Source organism: Cebidichthys violaceus, unplaced genomic scaffold (assembly GCF_023349555.1).
Source record: "Cebidichthys violaceus isolate CVI_PGR_0920_01 unplaced genomic scaffold, fCebVio1.0.p SCAF_6, whole genome shotgun sequence".
Classification (NCBI taxonomy): Eukaryota; Metazoa; Chordata; class Actinopteri; order Perciformes; family Stichaeidae; genus Cebidichthys; species Cebidichthys violaceus.
Window position 1 is genome coordinate 11,590,284 of NW_027176816.1, and position 25,664 is coordinate 11,615,947.

At 43.5% G+C, this 25,664-nt stretch overlaps 1 protein-coding gene across 3 annotated transcripts in view; it reads left to right on the plus strand.

Moving 5' to 3' along the window:
• The window catches only part of bsna (bassoon presynaptic cytomatrix protein a), a 152,418-nt gene that overhangs the window by 110,298 nt on the left and 16,456 nt on the right, over window positions 1-25,664 (plus strand). For 2 of the 3 annotated variants that reach the window (XM_068733091.1, XM_068733092.1), the window contains exons 5-14: window positions 533-5,884; window positions 7,280-7,447; window positions 7,983-8,239; window positions 8,722-9,658; window positions 13,382-15,887; window positions 16,784-17,284; window positions 19,515-19,849; window positions 22,322-22,415; window positions 23,272-23,403; window positions 24,068-24,123. In XM_068733091.1, coding sequence (XP_068589192.1) covers window positions 533-5,884; window positions 7,280-7,447; window positions 7,983-8,239; window positions 8,722-9,658; window positions 13,382-15,887; window positions 16,784-17,284; window positions 19,515-19,849; window positions 22,322-22,415; window positions 23,272-23,403; window positions 24,068-24,108 — 10,323 coding nt within the window. In that variant the 3' untranslated portion in view covers window positions 24,109-24,123. The remainder of the gene's footprint in view (window positions 1-532; window positions 5,885-7,279; window positions 7,448-7,982; window positions 8,240-8,721; window positions 9,659-13,381; window positions 15,888-16,783; window positions 17,285-19,514; window positions 19,850-22,321; window positions 22,416-23,271; window positions 23,404-24,067; window positions 24,124-25,664) is intronic. The other variant, XM_068733093.1, reaches the window with a different exon arrangement.

Below are 25,664 nucleotides of genomic sequence, written 5' to 3' on the forward strand. Positions count from 1 at the left end.
CTTCTCAGTGGAATTTCCTAAAGCACACACTTTATAACAGTATAGATATAATAACAAGTATGATATATAGTATAACAAAACTAAGAGATGTTTTTTATAGACCTCCAAACTTTCAAACCTAATGTAGAGAACCCTATTTTCATGCATTCTTGTTTAAGTATAACACTTCATTACTTGGTTTACTAATGTTCCTTTTTATAAAAAGCTGAGGGCAGCAGTTTTAGCATTCCTGTTCAAGCAGAATTACATATTTTTATATTTATATATGTTATCTATCTTTAAATCGATAAATCTAGGTCCCATATTGAACAAGCGTTTTACTTATTGGTTACGGATAAATATTAAAATTAGACAGAAACCATTTATTTTACCTCCAAAAATCAGAATCTAAATGTATGTGGGCTTGAATTGTATGTATACCAATGTGCTTATCCAGAATCCAAACATTCTCACAAATTATTACTTAAATTAAAAACCCTAGTATTCTAACTCTAATTTTTTATTTTTTTCTTCTTTCTTCTTCTCTCTTTAGGATACAAAAAACAACAGCACCCATGACTTGTCACGCAGCCCTCAGAGCCTCAGTGACACCGGCTACTCCTCTGATGGCATCTCCAGCTCCCACAGTGAAATCACAGGTCTAATCCAAGAAGAGGAGATGAAACTGAGTGAGAGGGGGATCTGTGGGCGGGGTTCCCCACCAAGCCCTTCTGAAATCACCAAGCTTGAAAGCTCCATGAGGCCTTTGCTGGAGAAGAGCCTTTCTGAAGAGAAGGTGGACAGAAGGGGGAGGAAGCACAGAGACAGAGACTTGGATGACAGAGGGAAGCAGCGCCCACGCTCCTTGTCAATCCCACCAGATTCATACGACTCTGATGAGGAACTGGAAGATATACTAGAGGAAGAAGAAGATGCAGGAGACTGGGAGGGTAAACGGAAGGAAGGGAAGGAGGAGAAGAAGGAGAAGAAAAAGAAGGAAAAAGAGGCTGAGCCCACAGAGATGACAGATGAGGAGTTCATGAGGAGACAAATAATGGAGATGAGCGCTGATGAAGATAATGAGGAGGAAGAGATGGAGGAAGAAGAAGATGAGGAAGATGAAGGATATGGCTACCAGAAACCCAAGAAAAGCCACCATAAACACACAATCTCTGACTCAGGGAAAGAGAAAAGACGTCTTCAGCACCACTCCAGCAGTTTTGAAGAGGAAACTAAGAGCTCTAGCGATGTTTATAAAGGCTCAGTGGAGGAGGGTGAGGAAGATGTGATGGCATCACAAGGAGGCTTGAGGCGCTTCAAAACCATTGAACTCAATAACACCAATAGCTACAGCCGAGACATGGAGCTGGGCAATGAAAATGACTTGAGCCTTGATCGGGAACCCGAGCTAGAGATGGAGAGCCTGACAGGATCTCCCGAGGAGCGTTCTCGAGGTGACTACTCTTCCACTCTGCCAGCCACTTCATCCTCGTATGGCTCAGGCCAGTCACCTACTTCCATCTCATCAATGGAGGAGGACAGTGACAGTAGCCCCAGCAGGAGACAAAGGCTGGAAGAGGCCAAGCAACAGAGGAAAGCACGCCACCGCTCCCATGGCCCTCTCCTTCCCACCATTGAAGACTCTTCAGAAGAGGATGAGCTGAGAGAGGAAGAAGAACTTCTGAGAGAGCAGGAGAAGATGAGGGAGGTGGAACAACAGAGAATAAGGAGCACAGCACGAAAGACCAAGAGGGATAAGGAGGAGCTGAGGGCTCAGAGGCGCAGAGAGAGGTCCAAGACTCCACCTAGCAATCTCTCACCCATTGAAGATGCTTCTCCAACAGAAGAGCTGAGACAAGCTGCAGAAATGGAAGAGCTCCATCGTTCTTCTGCTTCTGAATATTCCCCTCAGAGTCTTGACTCAGAGGCTGAGGGATACGAGTCCAAACTTTACAAGTCAGGCAGTGAATACAACCTGCCTACCTTTATGTCTCTCTACTCGCCAGTAGAGAAATCATCAACTACAACAACCACCACAGCACCATCTTCAACTTCAAAACCGCTGAAGAGTGCTGAGGAGGTTTATGAGGAGATGATGAGGAAGGCAGAGTTGCTTCAAAAACAACAGCAGCAACAGCAGCAACATGGAAGACATGGGCAGTACTACGAGGAGGATGTTAATGGACAAGGTTATGATGACGAGTATGAATATGAACAAGATCAAGCAGGATATGATAATGAGGCAGCAGAGACAGAAACTGATATTTACGAGGAGATCCGACAAACATCTCAGAACATCACCAAGATGCAGCAGGCCACTGATGAGCAAGTAGAGATCGAGATTGAGAGCTCCTACTCAGATAAACAGCTCCTAGACACAGGCTCAGCGTTTGCTAAGCTACTGGAGCAGAGCAATGCTCTACTCACTCCAGGGACCAGCCCCACCCAGATCTCAGCTCCTGTTTCCTTTGCTGAGACTGGAGGACGGATTCCTGATGTCAGAGTAACACAGCACTTCTCTGCAAAGAATGGACACAAAGACAGGATTAAAAGCCAAGCAGGAAAGAACGGAATAACTCCAGCAGTGGCTGCCACCACCATTGCAGCTTATGGAGTGTATGCCAGAGATGCAGTAACTATTTCTCAGACTAGTACAAGCCACACAATGACGACTACTCAGTCTGGTATATATGGCCGACACACTTCAAGCCCTGCCACATCTTCAACTACAGTCTCAAGTGTATGCAGCAAGATTGCAGAGATTACCCAGGCCTACAGTCAGAGAGAAGTGATAACCAGAAGGGTAGGGGAGACCAGGGATGTCCAAGTGCGAGACAGCTCAACATCGTCCACTGAGAGAATTATTGAGCCCCGCTCTCCAAAGTATACTACTTATTACAGGAGCACCAGTCCTCCTCTTTCTCCATCACCACCAACACAGAGTCCTACCCGTTCACCTTCCAGAAGGAATACAGCTGAGTTCTCCACACAGACTTTCAGTTCAGCATTGCGGATGTCAGAGTCAGCTATCTCTGGGCCTACGTCTCCAGTGACAGCGCAGGGAACCCAAACATCCCATCGATCAGTTTTACCACGGCTCTATCGTCAGCAGTCTTCCCAGGATGTCCCATACTCCCCACCTCCAAGCCCAGCTAGGCCAATGACAGTCAACACTGCTACTTCTCCCCTGTCATCGCCTACCAGATTTAGCCACCAATCAACATTTGACAATTATTCCCCATGTGGCAGCCCTCCAGACACGCCACCTTACCAACACTCTCCTACACGTAGCTTCTACCGAACACAAAGAGTGGAGAAAGTAAATGTGGGAACAAGTATGGTCACCACAGCCAGCACTTACACCAGAGGGTCCATGTCAATGGACAACATCTCCCTCTGTCGAATATCTACAGTCCCAGGTACTTCTAGGGTAGAGCAGGGCCATATGATCCAAGGCGGAAGTGTTGTGGACCTCAGAACAGCAACCAAACCAGCTCCTATTATCATGACTGACCAGGGAATGGATCTCACCTCCTTGGCTACTGAAAGCAGGAAATACCATGGTGGATCAGAGGGTAGCAGACATTCAACAATTGTACAGCCACTGATTATGAACCTGAACACCCAGGAGATAATCACACCAACCACTGTGAGTGTCACAGTGGCTGCTTCCATGTTCATGACCCAGCCAAAACAGCCAACAATCTATGGTGATCCCCATCAAAACCAAGTGGATTTGGGTCAGGGCATGGGTTCGGCTATGTGTCTTTCCCAAAACAAACCACCAATTTCACCTCCAACTGACCCAACAATACCAAAAATTGATGCCAAACTGGAAGACCTCAGTATCCAACAGAGAGAGCTACAAATACAGCAAGAGAAGCTGCAGAAGCAACAACAGCTCCTCGAACACCAGTTGCAGCAGCACCATCAGATGCAACATCAGCAGCAACAGGCATCTGCTTTGGCCAGGTACAGCCTTACTGGTCAGATCTCACCTTTACTGAAAAAAGACCTGCTAGTCAGTCAGACTAGCGCTGCCTCAGCTGTGGTCAGTGCTGTATCACCAGTCATTAACCCTGAGATGTATGGCAGTGGTCCTGTTGAGCTGAAAGGGAAACCGAGTCCTCCTGGTTTGATATCAGGAGGTAAATCACCACATAGTATGGTAGTACAGATGGATGGAGGGCCAGAGCAGGCCAGGGCAATGACTCAGCTGGTGAAGGTAGAAGTAGGACAGGATGCTATGGACCTGACAGGAGGCCAAATTAAACCTGAAAACCAACCAGCTTGCTGTGATGTTGTTTACCGACTTCCATTTGGTGGAAGCTGTGTCGGTGGTGAGAAAGAGGGCATAAGGCCTCCATCTGCCCCACCTCTCACCTATGAGTCTGACCAAGAAAGACTACCTGAAGGGTACCATGAATATCCAATGGATGAACGTAAGGCCTACACATTACCTTTCCCTGGTAGGCTTCAGCCTTCAATGTCTGATACAAACCTAGCTGAAGCTGGGCTACAGTCCTACCATTCTAAACTAGAACCACACCTCCAAGGCACAGGAGAACTTGCCATGGATCTAACTGCAATGAAACAGGGTTATGGAGGATTTATGGGAATGCAGTATGGCTCCTATACAGATTTACGGCATGGAGGAGACATCACAGCCCAAACGCTGCCTATAAGGAGATATAATTCCTTGTCCAACATCAGTTCAGACTATGGCTACTCTGCTCGTGACATTGCTAACTTCCAAGAAGCTAACTTGGCTCAGTACAGTGCTACAACTGCCAGGGAGATCAGCCGGATGTGTGCAGCTCTCAATTCCATAGATCGATATGGAAGCAACCCAGACCTGATGCAGTTTGGTGGTTTGGGGAGAGGAACCGGGCCTGGGGCTTCCAGACTTGCAGCAGGTCTCGGCATGAGACAAAACCTCCTTTTTGGACTAGATGGGAAGCCAATCTCCCACAGTCAAGCACTAACTAACCTTATCAATGCCAGGCAGGCCAGTCTCAGAGCCATGTATCCTGCTGCTATTAGGTCCGCTGATGGGATGATCTACTCCACCATCCAGACCCCCATTGCTTCTACACTTCCCATAACAACACAGCCTGCCTCTGTTCTTCGCCCACTACTGAGGGGGGTCTACAGGCCATACCCCTCTGCCAACATGACACCTGTGCCCCTATCCAGTCTTAGCAGACTACCAATGAGCCCAAGAATACCCTTAACTGGGCAAGCTCCAGTCCGCTACCCAGCACCAGGTCTTCTCCAAACAACGTCAACCACTGCCACTTCTGCTGGTGCAGCGACAACTTTAGGCCCAATAGGTGCCCCAGTGTCTGTTTCCATTACAACTACTAGTTCTACGCTCCAGGATGAACCAGTTTACCTCGGTAAAAGTGTATCCTCATCAGCGGAGGTACAAGGAACAGTTGTCATACCAATGGAGCCACAGCAGCAGCCAATAAACCTGTCCCAGGCCCACCTGAACAGTCAACAACAACAACAGCAACAAGTGGCATCTGCTCAGCAGCCACAACAGCCTCCTCCAGCAGCCCATGCTTACCCACCCTCAACTCCTTCACACACTCATGGCTACACCCAACCACCAGTCGGCCCCTCTGTTCCCACTAGTGGCTTACCCATTTCAGGGGGTCTTCCTCCCTTCCCCCCACCAGGTGCCATACACAAGGAGGGTGAAACCGAGGCAGAGAGGCTGCATCGGCAGCAGGAGCAGCTTCTGCAGATGGAGAGGGAGCGCGTGGAGCTGGAAAAACTGCGGCAACTGCGCCTGCAGGAGGAGCTGGAACGAGAAAGGATAGAGCTGAAGCTGCACAGGGATAAGGAGCAGATGCTTGTGCAGAGAGAGTTACATGAGCTGCAGAACATCAAGGAACAGGTAGAGGGAGAAACAGGAGACAGAATGGAGTTTGATGTCTCGTTTGATGTTTTGTGATTCTTGGTTTTGCCATTGATATTGGTTTGTGTTTTGTTCGTTTTGTGGTGGTGGTATTTGTGGTGCATCTTATTGCGTTTTTTATTCGTTAAATTGTTTTGTTCATTTAGTGTTGCATCTTTGATGTGCCACCACTAAATTGACTTGCAAGATACAGTACATCATTCCCTGAAATAATTAAAGAAATGACTAATACAATAACTTATATATACAGTTCAGTATATGCATGCATTTTATCAAGAAAGTACATGTAACAAACTGTGACAGTGAGACCATTAAATATCTCTCCAGAAAATGGTGTTCAAATTCTGTCATTGTTTGAAAAAAATGCTATTTTAATGTAAAGATTGATGGGATTTTTTTGTTCAAAGAAATGTTTGCATCCAGTCAGCCTTACAAATATAGTTTTATAATCTGCATGCTATGTAGTTCACGTAACTGGATATTCCCTCTTGGTGAAAGTGTGCATGAACATGCCTGTGGTGTGTACTGTATGTGGGATAGAAACTGATAATGCTCAGATTTAGTTTTTTAGTGCCATTTGTTTGTCTGATTTATACTCAAAAGAAAAATGAATTCCGTTATGTTGTATTCATCTGATAATCAATAGCAAATACACATTTGAATATACTACTTTTCAGCTCCTAATAGCCGTGTTCAGATGTTTTAACAGGTAACAGAAGGGCTAACATGACGATTTTCTTCTTTTTTGATAGAACAAGCAGTTGAAAATCTTTCAAGTTAACTCAGTTAAACAGGTTTGGAAGCCTTACTTAATGAGAATGAACTAGAGATGGAATGTTTAATATGCATCTCATAACCCACAGTAAAAGCAGAAACCCTAACTTTTTATTTGCACTAGCTTGTCATTTATGCAACAAAGGAAATGCATTACATATTTTCTTGCGAGCATTATATGACTGGCAACAGCAATGACCAGTACATGCTGCACTTCATTTTTGTTGCACTTCCATTCTTGGTTTTGCTATTGAGGTTTGGCTAACTTGGAACCATTTTTACAACTAATCCATCAGCACAAGAATAATTCCATGTCACATGTAGTGTCCAGAGTCTTTGATCATCTTTTATATAACCAGATGTGCCAAAACTCAACAAGCTTGTCCTCTACTGTCTTTAATGTCTCTCTGTCTTTCTCTAATTTTTTTTCATTATGTCTCTTTTACATCTTTTTTTTTCTTTCTTTGATTTCCTCTCAATCTGTCCACCCTCACATCACTCTTGTGCTACGCTTCTCCATACTTGTCTTGTCCTCTCTCTCTCTGTGTTTTTGCCGACATCTGTTTCTTTCATTACCACTTTCCACCAACATTTTTTTAGGTCCTACAGCAGCAGCAGCACGAACGCGAGAAGCAACTCGTTCTCCAGAGGGAGCAGTTGGCGCAGCAGAAGTCACAGCTAGACCAGATCCAGTCTCTACAGCACCAGCTCCAGCAACAGCTTGTAGAGCAGAAGAGGCAGAAAACGGCTGCAGCTCAAAGCATTCAGGTGAGGGGGCTGCGGAACACTGGCAGGTGCATATAAGTGATGTAACAACATACATGTTGAATGCATCAGCTCTTAGACAGCATTGGTAGACAATTTTAGGGCATGGAGAGTGCAGAAGTCCAGAAGTAGCATGCTTCAAGAAGCTCTCACTAATACATTTTTGGCCTGCCTGACACCTGCCTACACATGCCTGACTCCTGGCTTGGACTTTCCTACCTGACACTCCCCTTTTTTCTACTGTATATTTCCCAAATTATAATCAATCAAAAGGTTCATTAAGCCACAAACACATATTCTAACTCCTGAATCACCTGGGTTGCAAAGAAGAATTCATGTCTGTAAAGTAAATTGTGCATCACTGTAACTGTTGTAACTGAATTGCCTCTTCAAGCTGCAACTCATAATGTTTGCATGTGTAACTTTGTTGGACCTCTATGATTGTAATATGAACTGCAATATGCAAAGCCTTTTCAGTCTCAATTGAATCAATGATGGGGGACAACTAACAACCTTAAAATATTCCATTTTTCTTCAGCTTGATGCAAACGGACAGCCCCTGCCCCCTTACATCGACTCTCAGATTGGCTCCCGCTCTCTCCCCAACTCCTCGTCAGAGATGTGTCTGAGGAGCCAGCAGGAGCACATGGAGACCAGGAGCAACATGAGGAAACACAGCTCCATGACCAGACTGAGCCGGGACAGCTTGGACGGCGACGGCGTGGTGTTTTACGGCTCCCCACGCAGGATCGTGGACAGCTCTGTGCAGACAGACGATGAAGATGGAGAGGAGAGGTAGAGATGAGTGTGTGTGTGTGTGTGTGTGTGTGTGTGTGTGTGTAGACAGATACATAGATATGTTTGTTTAGTGGGTGTAGGTTGATGCGGGTGTAGATGAGAAAGAGAGAGAGCGAGTGTGTGTGTGTGTGTGTATTAGGCGAGGATTACCTTGATAGTCTTCCTGTTTACTTCACATCTTTCTTTAATTAAAAAACAAGACACAAGCTGAGATGTCGATGAAGGCTTTATGAATAATTTATACACATTTTCATACAGAATAAAGATTTTCAAAGGCAGAAAAGCTTTGTGCAACACAAAAAGGTGATATGACATCAATAATTGTTAAATGTTCAAACTCAGATTTCTGTCTGCTTTTCCATGTAAGCACTTTATAATACAACACGTAGATTACATTTTGTCTTTTTTTACATATGGTTTAGTATATTGCATCATTATGTCTTTCCTCATTGTTTTCCCTCTCTTCTCCCCGTCAACAGGTACATGATGCGTCATCGCACCAGAAGGCGTGGTCGTAGTGTTGACTGCTCAGTCCAGACAGATGACGACGAGGACAAGGCTGAGACTGAGCAGCCGGTTCGACGAAGACGTTCCCGTTTCTCCCGGCACGCTGAGTCCAGTGCCACTGGCAGCAGCACTGCCGCCACCTCCACCACAGCCTCTGACACCAAGACCGAAACTCCCAAGATGGTATCCTCCAGTATTGCCATCCAGACCATCAGGGAAATGTCTTGCCAGACGGAAGTGGAGCACTTAGGAAGAGTCTCCCCAGCAATCCATGTGACTGTACCAGACCCGAATAAAGTAGAGATTGTGCACTATATCTCCGGACCTGAGCGGACCCAAAAAGGACAGTCTCTAGCATGCCAGACTGACCCAGAAGCCCAGTCACAGGGTGTTGTAGCTCCCCAGCTCAGTGTACCAACCACGGTCAGTCCATATTCTTCCTCTACCAGCACTGGAACACAACAATCCGGTTCTGTCGACCTCCTGACCCAGCAGCGCCAGCAGCAGCACATTGCAGCAAACGCAGCCAAGTTTGAGCGCCGCCGCCCCGACCCGCTCGACATCAACTACCAGCCTCACAACCACATCCACAACGAGTCCATCTCCAGCATCATCCGGCAGCAGCAGACAGCTCCCAAATCCCCACAAGTCCTCTACTCTCCTGTCTCCCCAGTGTCCCCTCACCGCCTGCTGGAGAATTCTCTGTCCAGTGAGAGGCTGAACAAAGCCCACGTCACACCTCAGCAGAAGTCCTACACAGCAGAGTCCCCCCAGAGACACCCTTCTGTGCCCCGACCAATTAAGAGCACCCAGAGGTCCATGTCAGACCCCAAGCCCCTCAGCCCCACCACAGACGAGCACACCAAGGCCCGTCTGTCCCTCTACCAACAACAAGTGCTCCAGAGCCAGGTAAAGTCAATCAAACGATGCTGACACACAAATTAGCACACAATGAAATAATGACTTAAAATGAAAGAGAATGAACCAATTAAAATCAATTCAGTGCTCAGTCTAGAGAAGATAGCTAAACAGTGGAGATGTTATCTTGTTATGTTATGTTAGTCTTCTTTTTTTTTGTATTGGCCATTTGTTCCTTATAAAACAGATCGCATATCAGTGGTCAAACTTCAAGCACCTTTTGAGACCTGCAGTTAATTGACATGTAGTACAAAAACATTTGTATTACAGCTTTCATAGTACTTCAATGGTTGTAGAGCTTCACATCACAAACATAATGGCAAAAAGAAAGTCATCAAGTTTACAGTAAAAAAGCACTTACAACTGTCATCATCACAACTATACAGCTACCACTGATAATGAACACATTTTGGCAGTGTGGCACGTGTAGTTTGGATGTAATTGATGCATCTCCCTAAATACCAAACTGATTGGATGTGTTGCTTTCTTTCCATTTCTTTATGTTACTGCTAGTAATGCTGCCTACTGCAACAATCTAAGAGACGTCAGATATTCAGGGCTTCCTGCAGTAAATCTTGTGACAAAATATTGATCAAAATCAACCACATACATTTGATGAACCAATATAGAAACATCCTCAACAGAAATAAAACCAGTTTATTAAATCATATTTTATAACCATGGACAGGGCCCCTGCACAGTCATTAACTTTGCTCTAGTCAATAGTTTGACTCACTTTAATATGGTTCAGTGGATTCAAAACTTGCCAAAGGCATCTATACTGAATGGCCTCTATGTCACTTTGATTGAAATCATTCCTTTCATTCTACTTTGCCCCTGTTTTTATTTTGTGAGTGCTATGAATGTTTTATGGGAATGCTATGATGACTAATTCCATTTGCTGTGGATTTTTCAGATGTTTCTATTGTTTTGTTTTCCACGTTTCTTTAGGGCATACAAACTTTATTGAGTCTACTCCATCCCCAATTTATAGCGAGTGACACCCACTCTGACGAAACAAGCTCTGCCATGAAAGTGAGATTCAAAGTGGAATCCGCTGTTGAGCTTTCTTGAGATACTGCGGGCCTTTATTATAGAAACCTTTGGTGAAGGAAAGTGTTCAACATCTCACCCCCAAACTAACCCAATTTGATACCAAACTAAGTAGCTAGTGAATGTTTCTGCCAATGATTTTACTTCCTGTAGAGATCTATGATGGTAGTACAATTTGACAATTTCTTTGGTATTCATTTGCATATTTAATATCTTTTTTCAACTGTAATTTGGAACTCTACAAAAAACGTACCTTGGATTATGGCACAAGGGACAAAACCGTAATGATTCTGTGCATTAATAACTCGTTCAATGTCATCCTACGTACAAACCGCATGCAATGATTTACAGAGCACGTTAAGCTTCATGATAAATGCATGTTTTAGGAATATGTTTAAAAAGTGATACTGATTTAGCCAGTCTTACTTCCTCAAAATAATGAAGTTTATTGAAAGCTGAATCAAAATGTAGGTGTTTATTTCCAAAGATACCTGATACGTTTTTTTACCAAATCCTATGCGAGCCTCCTGATGTAAGATGTAACATGGATTGGATTTGAGTCACCAGATTAAAAAGCATCCTTCAATTATTCAGGAGTAATCCACTTACAACATCATTGGTTGTTGTGTTGTTAAATCACTCCCAAGTGTCTGCAGCATACGGCAAGATAAACTAAACAAAAAACACTGCTTTGGGATGTGCGTGTGAATTGACAAAAAGGATTTTTTAAATGTGTTTTCTTAAGAATCGTCCCATCATCCATTTTGAGCCATATCAGTTATTATGTGAAGGTTGTGATGAATAATCCCCTTGTTAAGAATAGATGTTTTCACACTGAAAAGTAATCTTCTGAGGTGTTGAGAGTATGTTTTCACAAGATTATATGGTTGATAAGTCCCCACAGGTTTTTATTTGCCACAGACTGACATGATAAACAGATTTATTTAACAATTAAAAATGCAGTCAACATGTTCGATGAGAAAGGGAAGATACAGAATTAACACATACTATAAAAAGCAAAGATGAACCAAGATTCATTCTTGCGTTCATGTCATTCATGATTTTGATCAGCTACAGGAAAACATTGACTCATCTGAACAAGATATAAATACTTTGATGATTTGAACTATATTTACTATTTTAGTAGTTCTATTTCATTCAAGTATTCAGCGAAGGATACTGCTAAAATTATCAAATGCACTAAAATTCTTGTCTTTTGTTTTTTGTGTTTTTCTTGGAGTTTGCTGTGGAACACATGGTGCCGTAGGCTTGGTCTACAGTTTTGAAGTTTAAGTTTGAAGCATGAGACTATTAGAAGCAATACATAAGTCATTTGCAAAGACAAGAAAACCATTTCAACATAAGGGAAATGTAGCTGCTTTATTTTCCATGCCTGGCTAAGTGGTAGAAGAACCCTATTTTGTTTTCAGAGCAGCATAAATTCATCGCATGGTACCATCCCTCCTGGCTTTAGGTCCATACCGACTCAAAAGCAGGTACTATATATTGGCCATAAATTCATGCTGCCAACCTCCCAATCCATAACTGAAATGATTTATTCCTTGACAGTTGCAAGACATTTATTTTCCAAAATGTGTTTAGCTAAGCTTATATATACAAACACATGCCACATAGTCACACTCAGTTTGAAGAGGACAAACATCCACCTTCCCAGACCATCTCAGTGATGGTCTGCAGGAAAAAAAATCATTTAAAAGAGAATTGGTTTGGTCATTCCCTCACATCCCTCTAATAGTATGTATAATCTAAAGAAAAAAGTTTACTCAAAGTTTTGAAAACAAGAAAAAAATGTACTACATTTCCCGTATTACATAATATGGGTCAGATAGCTGTCTTTTACCTTTTACTTGTTAAATCACACAATCCTTATACTCAGCAAAATGTTTCCAAATTATTTAAGTTGTTTGCAATAGATGTGTTTGATTGATTAGCGGAATGCTGCACCACTATTGACACTAAGTTTAATGTTTTTGTATGTCCTCTAATACAAACTACACTCTTGTTCCCTGTTGTCTTTGTCTCTGTGTCTATGTGTCTCCTTTGTCTTCCCTTTATACCCCTGTCGTTGCGTCCTCTCCTTGTTTTTTTATGTTCCTTGACATTTGTATCTTTTTTGAGTTTTTCCTCCCTTTTCTTCCTTCTGGTCTATTCGTCTGTTGTGCACAACATCTGTCCTTCCACCTCATTCAACTTTTTAATCCCACTGTAATCCCTCTCCATGGATCTACTTATACCATCTCTCCTCTACCATCTACCCCTTTCTTTTCTCAATTCTTTTTCTCTTTCCCTACATTACTTTTATCCAATTTTCCTCTCTTCCCTCAATGTATTCCTCATTCTTCTTCTCCACTTTTTTTCTCCTTCACTCTCTGGTCTCTTTCTTCATCTGCCACCTTTGTCTCTTACCCTCCCATGCCCCTGTCCATCTCACATTTACATTTGGTTTCTACAAATGTCCCATCCCTCTCCATTTAACTGGATCACCATCCCCATCACGTTAACTGTTGTCCAAACTCCCCTGTTCTTCTATTTTACCTCCCCTGCCCTTTCTTTGCATGATTCTTTGTTTCTCCATATTCTCCTGCTCTCCCATCCTCCCACCCTCCCAACTTCCCACCCTCCCTCTCTCTCTCTCTCCAGCTGGCAGCTCTACAGCAAAGCTCACTGCTCCGCAAGGTTAAGCGAACCCTGCCCAGCCCTCCTCCAGAAGAGACTACATCAGGTCACCTGCCCATGATGGCACCCGCCCTCCAACAGGTCTACCTGCCCTCCGTGCCCAGCCTCAAGCCAGCCTCCAGATCTGGCCTGGCTGCCAAAGCCAGCCTCCTCAAAGACCTCACCCACGAGCTGAAGGCCGTGGAGCAAGAGTCGACCAAGCTGAGAAAGCAGCAAGCTGAACTGGAGGAGGAAGAAAAAGAAATTGATGCTAAACTGAGATACCTAGAGCTGGGGATCCACCAAAGGAAAGAGACACTGGTCAAGGAGAGGGAGAGGAGGGATATTGCCTACCTGAGGTGTATGGGGGACACGAGGGACTACATGTCTGACAGTGAGTTGAATAATCTACGTTTGGCAGCTGCAGCTGCATCACATGAGACCAATGGGCTTCTGTCAACGAGGCCAAGCACTGCCCCTCTGAGTCATTTCACCAGCGACCTAAACACAGCAGCCCAATACCCACCCACCTCATCCTTCCTCTCCTGTCAGTACCCCCAGAGCCAACCGGCAGCACCAATGCAGCAATCAAGTGTGCCGTACCAGCCTTCGACATTCAACCAGCCTCCCTATCCCACAGTGTCTCAGTCCCAGGCACTGCCACAGCCCACGCCCCTCCAGAGCCATGTCCCACCATCTGGTCCTTCTTACCAGTCTCAAACCTCCTACCCCTCCCATACCTATCCCCAAACTCAGCCCCCATACCCCCAGACAGACATGGGGTTACCAGCTGCACCTCAGCCTCAGCCCCAACCGGGGCATACAGGTTTTGGACCTGCACCGCCTGGTCAGCCCCCATACCCCACCCACAGCTCACCCTATCCCAGCGCTGTGTCCTCCTACCCTGGCCAGACCACCCCATACCCTGGGCAGCCCCAAGCTGATATCCTGACAGTCCACCCAGGAAGACCAAGGCAGACTTCGCTGGCTGATCTGGAGCACAAGATGCCCACCAACTACGAGACGATCAGCAACCCCACAGTTGTGGTCACCACCACCGCCCAGGACTCTACCTATTCCAGTGCAGCCCCCTCTTATGGCCAGTACACTGGATCAACAACCATGGCCAGCTCCTATGGGCCATATGGGTCAGCACCAGTGTCCAGCAGCTACGGTGGGTACTCTACCATGCCACCCAGCACTTATGGCCAGTATACTTCATCTTCAGCTAATTCATATGGCCAGTACACCACAACCACTGCTAATACTTATGGCTACACCACCACCACAGCCAGTTCATATGGACAGTACACTTCTACAGTCTCCAATGCCTATGCGCACTCTGTAGACAGTCCCTCCACATACAGCACTGCAGATGGGATGTACGGGGCTCCTGGCTTAGAGCAGAACATTCCAAGAAACTACATGATGATTGACGACGTAAGCGAGCTTACGGCAAAAGACGGGCTGGGCACGTCGACAGGGGACATGATGCATCATGGCGGCAGTGGGCGTTACCCGGGCGACATCCACGGCCATATCAACACCATTGGCAGCACTACGCGTGGGGGAACTGGCAGCTCCTCGTACGGCAGGGCACCTGAAGAAGAAGCGGCGATGCAGGAAGAGCTGTACGACCACCACGGCAGGGGTAAGAGCAGCTACAGGCACGGACCTCTAGGGGGCAGCAGCAGCAGCGTGAGCTCTAGCATGGGTGGGGGATCCTCCTATCACTATGACTACGACTACAAACATGGCAGCATCCGCTCCGGGGTACAGAAACCTTTGTCATCCTCCAGAAGCCTTCTGGCTCCTGCTGTCATGTCCACCAAGCGCAGCAAGCACAGGAAACTGGGAAGTATGGAACAAAAAATCTCCAAGTTTTCCCCCATTGAGGAGGCTCGGGATGTAGAGGCAGACCTGGCCTCCTATTCCTCATCAACAGGTGGGGCTTATCCCTCCTCTCACATTCGAGGGCGCCAGCTGATCGAGGATTACGGCTTCAAGAGGAACACCTATGAGGGCGGCAGTGGTACCACTCATGGTAGTCGATACTATGGTTCAACGGTGGAGGACGACGATAGGATTTACTACAACTCCACCGGCCGCTCCCGTTCCACCGGCTACGGCATGGACAAGATCTCAGCCAGAGACTACTCTGGGTACCGCAGCCGATCCTATGAGAGGGACGACCGCGCCTACCGATCTGGCTACAGCCGGGGGCGCCAACCAACCCGGCAGTACTCTGAAGAGGAGAGCCCACTTAGTCCCCTGAGGAGGTTCATGGGTTCGGGGCGATCTTCAAGCTTAGGTCCCGACCCGTACGACAGTCGCAGCAGTAGATATCATTACTACTATGGCCAGTATGGTTCCAGCCACTCGCTGCCAGATGTGCAAGACCACATACGAGACCTTCCCAGGACACACGTCTACAAATCGGATGATACATACATTATAGACGATTATCATTGCGCGGTGTCAGACAGTGAAGGTAATTGTGGGAGCTGAACGCCCACTCAGTCTCACTACCTAATACTGCCCCCACCGTTTATCTAAACGTCCCCCACCCACCCAGAGGCTAGGCTAAGCAAAGAGAAAGAAAAAGAGAGACAGAGATAGCCGTTGCATGCTGATGTTTTCTTCTTCCTGAGAGTCACTTGGAGCTCTCTTATCAGTGGACTGCTGTCTGTCTGTCTGCCTGCCTGTCCGTCCTTCCGCCTGTTCGTCCAGTCGTCTGTCTGTCCAATACTCGCATGGTTCTTCGGCGTGGTCGTTTTCTCCGTTCGCTACACTCTGAATCACTTGAAAGGTCTTCTTTGCACGACACAGATGCATTGTTTTTCTTTACAGGGTTTTATTTTTAGTTCTTTTATTGGCATTGTGGTTTTGTCTGTGTTTTGATCTATGAATTCTTTGTTTACACTGCAAAAAAGTCCATCACAGTAAATTCTATATTTAAACCTTATCTTTCAGAGGGCCAGTATTATTGTCTCACTGAAACAATTTACCCATAGGCCCTATCATACCATCAAGAATTTGCATGGCAATTATGTCTGTGCGGCATAAAGTTATTTTCCATGTCATCAGCTTTGAAATTGAAGCTAAAACATTTTGCACAAAAACAGCTGCCATGACGGACAGTTTTGCAGTGTTTGTTTTATCCTGTTTATATTGTCTTGTAATGTGTGAAGGCGATGTGAAGTGTAAACTGCATGGATGTACTACTTTTGTTTTTATTTTCTGCCTTTCTTTCTGTGTCTTCTCCCTCCTATTCTTTTCTTTTGCATGTGGTTGGTCTTCTTCCTGTCTCCTTCCTTCTCTCAGCCTGCATGCCGCTGTCTCCAAACGACATGGAGATTGACTGTGATCTGCTCTCGGTTTCCAAAGCCTACCATCTGGGCCAAGAAGAAACTGACTGGTTTGAGAAGCCACGCTCCAGTTCTCGACACTACGGCAGCAGCCACTCATCTGGGAGGAGCCGACACGGTGTCAAACAAACCTACCACGATTATGATGAGCCTCCTGAGGAGGACCTGTGGCCCCAGGATGAGTATGGCCATGGAGGGCGACACTCTGCATCCCGTGACCACAGGCACCAAGGCAGCTCTGGCCGTCACTCATCCGCATCACGTCATTCAGATGAGCAGAGGGCCTCGAGGTCATCCAAGGGGCACCCCAAAGACCCGGCAATGCGCCAAGACCCTTCAGCACGATCCTCATCTGCAGGAAGGCGTGGTGAGTCCAGGTCCGGAGGGTACCACTCTTCGGACTACACCCGAGATCCGTCTGGGCACCACCACGGACAGCGCTCCTCCAGACAGGGGGACCCGCACCGTTCCTCACGGAGCAAGTCACAGCAGCCAATGGACATGCAGGGCCAGCCACCTGGTAAATACAGGCCACCTTTACACCTCATATAAAATGCTTTTCTGCTGTATGTCAGGAGTAATAGCATTACATTTGCACTTTCAGAGTAGAAGTTAACCAATATTACTAGCCTTTCATTTCCATTATATCTCAAAAGATTTGACAGAAAAAGAAAAAAAAGATTATCGATCTAATTGTTTGTTGATAATTCAACAAACTGAACGATGACTGATTGATACATTCTTTAACTGATTTTAAATCATCTCTGTAATTATTTAGAAATAATGGTTCAATACATGTTATACATTATAATGTCATTTGAACATCCATATGTGGAATATTTTTAAGAAGTAGTAAAAAAAGAGACCATTCCAAAGTAATTTGCTAATGTAATTTTATGACTAGAACAATGTTAGACCTCATTCTGATTCTGGCCAGTGTAGGCGGTCTGACCCTCTCCAGAATGAGCAATGGTGCCAAAACGTCTTCATTAAAAACAAATGTCTTGAAGTAACAGATATTTTCAGTTCACATTTAAGTCAAGTCAATATTACATTACATTACATTACAGTCATTTAGCAGATGCTTTTGTCCAAAGCGACTTACAATTCAGATTCACATTTCTACACTGTAGACGCAGCTACGGGAGCAATTTTGGGGTTAAGCGTCTTGCTCAAGGACACATCGACATGCGATTGAAGGACGGCCCTGCTATCCACTTAGCCACAGTCGCCCTACATATACAACAATATCTGTACAGCATGCAACACCCTCTGTCCTTAGACCCTTGATTCGAATAAAGAAAAACGTAAGAGACCTCAGGAAGGGCTGCAGAGGAGCAATTCCTGTCCCAGGTTTGTGTCTAAATAGTTACGCTCAAGATGCAAAAACTAAAAGCACTCGTGATACTGCTTTCCAATGACCTTTCCTAACCTTAACCATTCAAGGCCAATGCCTAGCCTTAACCATCCTGCTAGAGTTGACAGACATGCAAAAGATGTTGTCTGTACAGAATAGACAAACTATTTTTAAATTACAAAATGGACAATCAGGATGACAGCAGCGACAATTAGGGGAGAGGGAGGGGTCCCAGGACGGCAGGAGAACAGTGGAAATGGATTACATGACTGAATATAATTTGCCCAAGAGATCAAATTTAATGAGAGAAAAGCAAAGGGGTATAAAAACAGAGCATTGAGGTACTCCACATATCATATCAGAAAAATGTTGATGTAGTTACAGTAGGTGTCCTTTCAGATGAGGCGAGACTTTAACCATGCAAGAGCCATCCCAAGGTTTAAGAAAAAGGAGTTTGTTTATTTTACTTTATGGCCTTATGTTATTGATCAGTGAGCTACACACATTTTTAAGTCACCCTGGATAAATAAGACCATGAACCATATTGACTAAATGAGATTAAAATGTGTATTTCACAGACCTAAGTTAAGTTTCCTAAACCATTGTAGACCCTCAAATTATTAATGGAGCAATAATAAGCTATGATTCTTGGATATAATCCCTGTAATTTTTTTGTTTAGATCTGAGGGAGGCATTTTTAATACCCCTGGTTGTTCAGACTGAGTTTGACTTTTACAAGCAACAGTCCCCTGAGGGATCAACAATTTTTAATTAATTATATCAAGCGTAACTTTTCGAAAGAAAATGCTGTCTCCCTAGGCAGCATTGTGGCTGTGTTCTTAGCAGTGTACTCATTAAACCGCTGGTCTGATCTTTGCTCACAACATTTGTTGCATTTCATTCTCTCTTTCATTGCTGCTTCACCTGTCAATTGCTACTGTATACAATGTAATAAAAAGGTCATCCATTATAATAATAAGAACACCTTAATGTAAAAAAAATACTGCAGTTCCAGTTTCACAAAAGCAAAAGTTTCTCAAAAGCAGAAATAATCTGATTGGATAAATTAGACCTCACTGACTGGAGTTTATCAGTCGAGGTTCTCCCTCTAGGAACTGCTCACATCCGAAGAGGAACAGATTATGCGAAGATGTATCGACCGAATCTTTTTGGCACACATGATAACTTTAAGTTGTCAATCAGTCCCTGCATTTAAAGGCCTGCAGTGTTCAAAGTACTGCTGATATTTTATCTTGTTTTAAAGTCTCTGGTGACTGTTGAATTTTTGTCCTTTCTTTTAGCTGTTTCTCGTTGTCCTAAGGTGAGACGATTTTGTAACAATGAGCACAAAACATCCATTAAAAAAAATATGTCACCCACTTTCTCCATCCAGGCTCCTCCAGGTCTGGCAGCTCTTCCCGGGGTCAAGGCCCTGGAGGGCCTACGGGATCAGGGCGACAGGGTGGTCCAGGTACCCAGACAGACGGAGCTCTAGGACAGAGGACCCAGCTCCAACAACAAGCCCAGACATCAGCAGTCAGGTCCGGGCAGCCTGGTGCCGCAGTGGCCACTGGCCCTCAGCAGCAGCCCCAGGTCCAGGGACAAGGCATGGGAATGGGAATGGGCATGGGGCAAGGCCAAGCCAAACCAGGACAGATGGGTCCAGCGGGTGGACCCATGGGTCAGGCCAGGCAGACAGGTCCCGCAGGAACCATGCCAGCCACCATGGTGAGTACAGAGAGGGAAGAATAGTAATAGAGAAATAGAAAATGACAATGTTAAAAAGACTTGCAGCGTTTGTTTCCATTTTTTATGATAAAGAGATGGTATTATAATGATAGAAAGGATGTAGTATTTTTTATTACTGTTAAAATGCTGTTCAATGGCATAGCTGAAAATACATTTGAATCAAATTTACAGTCAGTTCTACTTTTCCATCACTGCATGGTATGTGATTGATGTGACATTTTGAGAAGTATGGTATGTACTGTATACTTCCTCTGTTAGTGTTGTGTTGTTGTTTGCTTGCAGAACTAAATGTACCACAGTTTATGTTTATATTTCTCTTTCTCACAACACACACACACACACATTTATTTCAAATTCAGTTTTTGTCAACAAAATATTACTTGTTATATTACTGTGATCTTGACATAACAAGCTTGTTATATTTGTCACAAAAGAAATGTTTTCACGTTCATGTAACAAACCATCTTGGTAAGGATGTTGTTGTCTCTCTCTCTTTCTCTCCATCCATCCTCCTATTTATAATTCAACATTTTCTAACAACCAATTGCTAGCTAGTTCATCCTTTCTATATTCATTCATCCCTCCAGGCCCCATACTACTCTTCCTCCCTGTCATATTTTTTCTGCATCCCTTCACCTCTTCCTAGTTTCCAGACCGCCTTCACCCTCAGCCCTTGCTTTCCCTCACTCCCCTGTGTCCCTCCATGCTCCCAGAGATAAGAGCTAGTCCATCTCCTCCCAGTTCAGATGGTTTATTTAAATTCTGCTGTGCCTCTGTTGGCAGGCTTTATCTAACACTGTGATTAACACAGAGGCAACTGATAACTAAACGTAGCTGATTCACTGTCTGCTAGGCGCTCAAGAAATTGGCATCAAAATGTACGATTGCACCCTGCGTTTACTCCATAATCATAAATCCATGCAAATGTATTTGCTATTGGAGTTGAAAAATCTTATTATGATGTTTAACATGAAGATTCAAGACTCTTCCTGGATTAATTCTGTCTCTTGTAAATCCATGAATGAGTTGCCAATGAAGTTCGTAAAGTCACTGTCACCATGACCCATAATTATTCACGATGGTTTTCACGGATGAAATGCATTCTTGATTTTCATGTTGCTGCATCGTTCAGCAGGAAAGCAAAATAAAATAATTCATAAGGTCTGATATCAAGTTATGCAGGAATTTGTCTTGGAAATTATTCAGAAAGCTCTGACAGGAAGCCATAAACTGTCATTTGATTATTATTCAGTCTGCAAACTCATACACTAACACTGTGTTGTTAGGTCCATTGTGTAATTAAAAGCATTTACGAAGTGGCTGTAAATAATGAAATGCCGTATGCTGCACGGTGCATTATGATGCGCCACCTCTTCATTGCTGTAGCTAAACTGGATTCAGTGTCCGTCAAGTCAAGTATATTTATGGAGTGTTTATAAACAGGAGTGGCATTACATTACAGCTTTACAGAAAACAGATGACACAAAGTAAGAACATAGAAAGTGGGCATTGTATCCTGTGTTCAGATAGTACCAACTGTTATAGCAATGGATATCAGCAAAGGTCTGGTCTGCTCTTTCCTGAAGCTATTCTGTGTTAGTGCAGCAGCAGCCACTGTAGTTTAGTCCGTAAATGTTGAGGGGAGAGCTGCAAAGAAACACAGCAATGCAAAAGCTTTCAAACTGCTCACAGTGACTCAGCAGATATCAAAATGTCCAAACCCGTCCACTCTGATAAAGAGATGAGGTGGGACAATGATGCAGGAAAATGTGGAACATCTACAGCGATGTTTAGAATATTTTTCGTTGATTTACCTTGCCGTCAGATAGCTGTTTCCAACGTGGAAAGTTTGGATTCACCAAAGTCACATAAAATGTATTTATAATTCCCAGTATGAAAATAAATGCAGAAAAGTAAAAGCACTTGAGTAATACAACAATGTCAATTGTATCTTAAATCAGGGACAGAAATCAAACCAAAATGATAAATAATAAATGTATTCATTTAATTGATTAATAACAACAGACAATCTATCATCAAATGCCAGAATGTAAAGAAGTTGGCTGAATTTTTCAGTTTTCCTGAGATTTATTTGGGGCATCTTTATAGAATTTATTTTGTATGATCAGTGATAGCTGATTGTCTCATTTCAAGTGTGTAGTGCAATTGTTTAAAAAAAGAAAAGGAAGATAACTGACAGTTGACTGTGTTGACGATGATGATACTCATCATTCATGTCATTCAGTAAGATGTCACAACACAATAGGGGAGCAGCTTTCTCTGTCACCTTCTGTCAGCCCCCCCCCCCCCCCCACTGTCTTCAATTACCAGCTGTTTTGCTATGAAGAGGTATATACAGTATTAAGATGTTTGTGTTAGTAAATGATGAGCATCGGTTACTCATGCTGTTTCAACTTCTCAAACTCTCTTTCTCTCTCTCTGTCTCTGCAGGCCAAGATGGACACGCCGCCAGTAACAGCTATTGGAGCAAAGGCAGCGCCGGTCATGGCCACAAAAGCCGCCCAGCCCCCACTCACAGGCATAGGTACAGTATAATCATCGCACACAGAGTCTCCCAGCACTTTCATGTCTCGCCGGCAGCTGCCCACTGTGTCTTTATTATGTAACCGGTGTGTGCTGTCTCACCTAATCTGAGATTAATCTGCCGATAATCCCACAGTGGAGGGGTTTCACTTTAATGGCAGCAGATCAGCCTGAGTGTGTTAAGTCACGTAATGACTTGGGTCAGTTAGTTAATTTAGTATAAAGTAATTCAGTTAATTTGTCCAGTAGGTAGTGCGTCTCTTGGAAATTTTTATTTCCAATAGGAAAATTCAATGCTGAAAGTAATTTGTCTTTTATGCGGTGTGGGAGGTAAATGGATGGATCTGAATCCCACATGTGACCATAAACAGATTTGATCAACAGATAATTGGCAACAATTCTGACAGCTAATGAATTGTTACAATCATCTTTTAAACAAAAACACAAATATAATTGCTTAGATGGACAGCAAACAAAGAGTTGGTCTCAAGTAATGACCGAAGGCTACACCAGCACATCTATTCATAAAAATCTGGCCACTAAACACAGGAACCCATTTGAGTCTATAAAGAGGAGACCTAATGAGAAAGCAGGGCAGTAGACACAAATAAAACAGGGACAGCTAGTGCAACTCAAAAATGAGACTTCTTTTCTACTGCCCACGCTTGTTTGATTTACAAGCACATTTTTGGAGAGAAAAAGAAAAAAATATGCACACTGTCAGATGCCACCTAATATTAGACCTGCATAGATCCTTGACATCTCTTGTCCTCTGGATATGTCTCTGTCTTTTCCTTTCCACATTTCTCTCTCCTCTGTCTGTCATCCTCTCTTCATCTCTTTGTTTTTCTGTCCAGGCTCCAAGGCAGCACCTAGGCCAGGAGGTATTGGCAGTGCAGCAGCAGGTCAGCCTGGCATGGAGGGAGACAGCATGTTGTCCAAGATCCTCCCTGGATCTGCCGCTGAGCAGGCCGGCAAACTGGGAGAAGGTACAACAAACAAAAATTTATGAAAAACACACTTCACACAAGTGATTTGACCGTCATGTTGAAATTGCAACACATATTATTATTGATCATCACAATGTAAACCACAAAGACATTTTTCAAATTAGGAAGCGATTTTGAGTAAAAAGAGACATAAAATGACTACAAAGAGACAAAAAGTGACCGACAAGAGACACAAAATGGCTACCAAGAGGGCCAAAACAATTCTAAAAAGAGAAAACATGATTAGAAGGAGAAACAAACCGACTATAAAGACAGCACATGACTACAAAGACACATAAAACAACTATAGAGACAAACCATGACTACAAAGAGACACAAAATGACGATAGAGACAAAACATGACTGCAAAGAGACACAAAACAACTACAGAGACACCAAAATGACTAAAAAGAGACACAAAATGACTGCCACATCAATGTAATAATTCTAATAATAATCTATTGCAAAGTCAGTGCAGTAACAGAAAAATATGAGCTGCTTTCATCCTACAATGTGCTGTCCAGTAAAAAAGTAAAAGCCTCATCAATGCAAACAAATAATTGTATCGATCTCATGACACGTTAAAGTTTCACTAGTAAGTCCCTCAGTTCTACCCCTCAGTTAACATCTATTTAATCTCTATTTCTGTTTCACTTTCCTCCAGCTATCACCGGTTTTGGCAAGAAGTTCTCCTCCTTATTCTGAGGTGCTAAGATTAAGGTAGGTATTTTCTTCCATTCTTTCTCCTATGTATATCAATAAGTCATGTGCAAAGTCAGACTTGCAGAAGACGGATCATAAAAGAAGCAGCACTGAAAACAGACAAGGAAACTGGAAATTGATTTATTATCTACTGTGGCTTTTATTTTATGGAAAAGGTTGTAGCCGCGGTTCTTACAATCAAAACAGCTTCCTTCAAGCAGTTTAAAAGGAGAAGTTTGCAATTCAACTCAATTTAATTTATTGTCTTGTTTTTTCATCTGATCTGAAGATTGCGTTTGTTATTTATGAACTCCTCGTAGGTATTTTATGTAGAACTCTCTTAAATAAATCCATTCTTGTGAAGGTGATTCACAGGTGATTCACAGGAGGTCTCAGGAACACCTGGAGTGAATTTCCTCAAATTTGGCACAAACGTCCACTTGGACTCTGAATGAACTGATCAGATTTTCGTGGTAAAAGCTCACGGTGATCTGACAAATCACTTTTTGGGCCATAACTCAAGAATCCACATGCTAATTATGACATTTTCCCACAAATGTCTGATAGAATAAAATGATGAACTGACGACATTTTGGATGGACATGAATGTAACTTGCAACATGACTAATTGGCAGAAACATTCAAGTGTGAGGCAGTAATTCTAGTTAGTCAATGATTCACTTACAAAGAGCTGGAAACATTTTGTTTTCTTCACTGAAAAACATCTAAACATTAGGTACAAAAATATATCTCTGAGATGCTACTGGTTCAAAGTCTACTGGGATGTTGACAGGTTGTTACCGCGTGTTGTGTTTTGACTCTTGTAGGCAGCAGAGAGTGGGCCGGTGAAAGTGGTTTACTCAGAACAAGCAGTGTGTTGCTAAAGCAGTGTGTCTTTGTCTAAGTGTTTGTGTTTTTTCTTCTGTGTCTGTGCTTCTTATTTTTGGTCCTCTGGCTTCTCTGCGTGTGCAGGGTGAAAATTGAACATTCACAATGACAACTTATTCCTACTATGTTTGCATCAAATAGGATGTGTGTTTTCACAGCAAGTTATCGCCCCTGAATACACGGTGCTGTGATGTAGCGGCGTAAAATCTAGGGTACTTATATTGTACACACTACCACTACCACAGCTGTGGACTGGAAAATGTTGTCTTGGAGTTGGTTGCTTTAAGTTTTGATTTACTTGAGACTGGACTTCCCAAAATCATGAAACAAAATAACAAGATTTTTTTTAAATCCCAAACCACGAAACATGTATAAGACAGCACCAGACAGACCTTGCAATATGTTGAATATTTTATTATTGAGCCTGTGCATTGAAAATGTTCCATGTTGTATCATGTTATTTAAATGGACGTGAGGAATGGGAATGATTTGCAGCTTGACTTGCATTTTGCTTAGCAAGACATTTCTTAAATGACAAAAGTCTTCTTTAAATTGGGAGTCCCATATGAAATAACCTACATTACCTGCTGTGGTTTTGAGGTCCAGCAACAACACTGCTTTATTTAAAAGAGTTTTAACAAGCTGTCTTTTCTAACATAAATTTAAAAGTA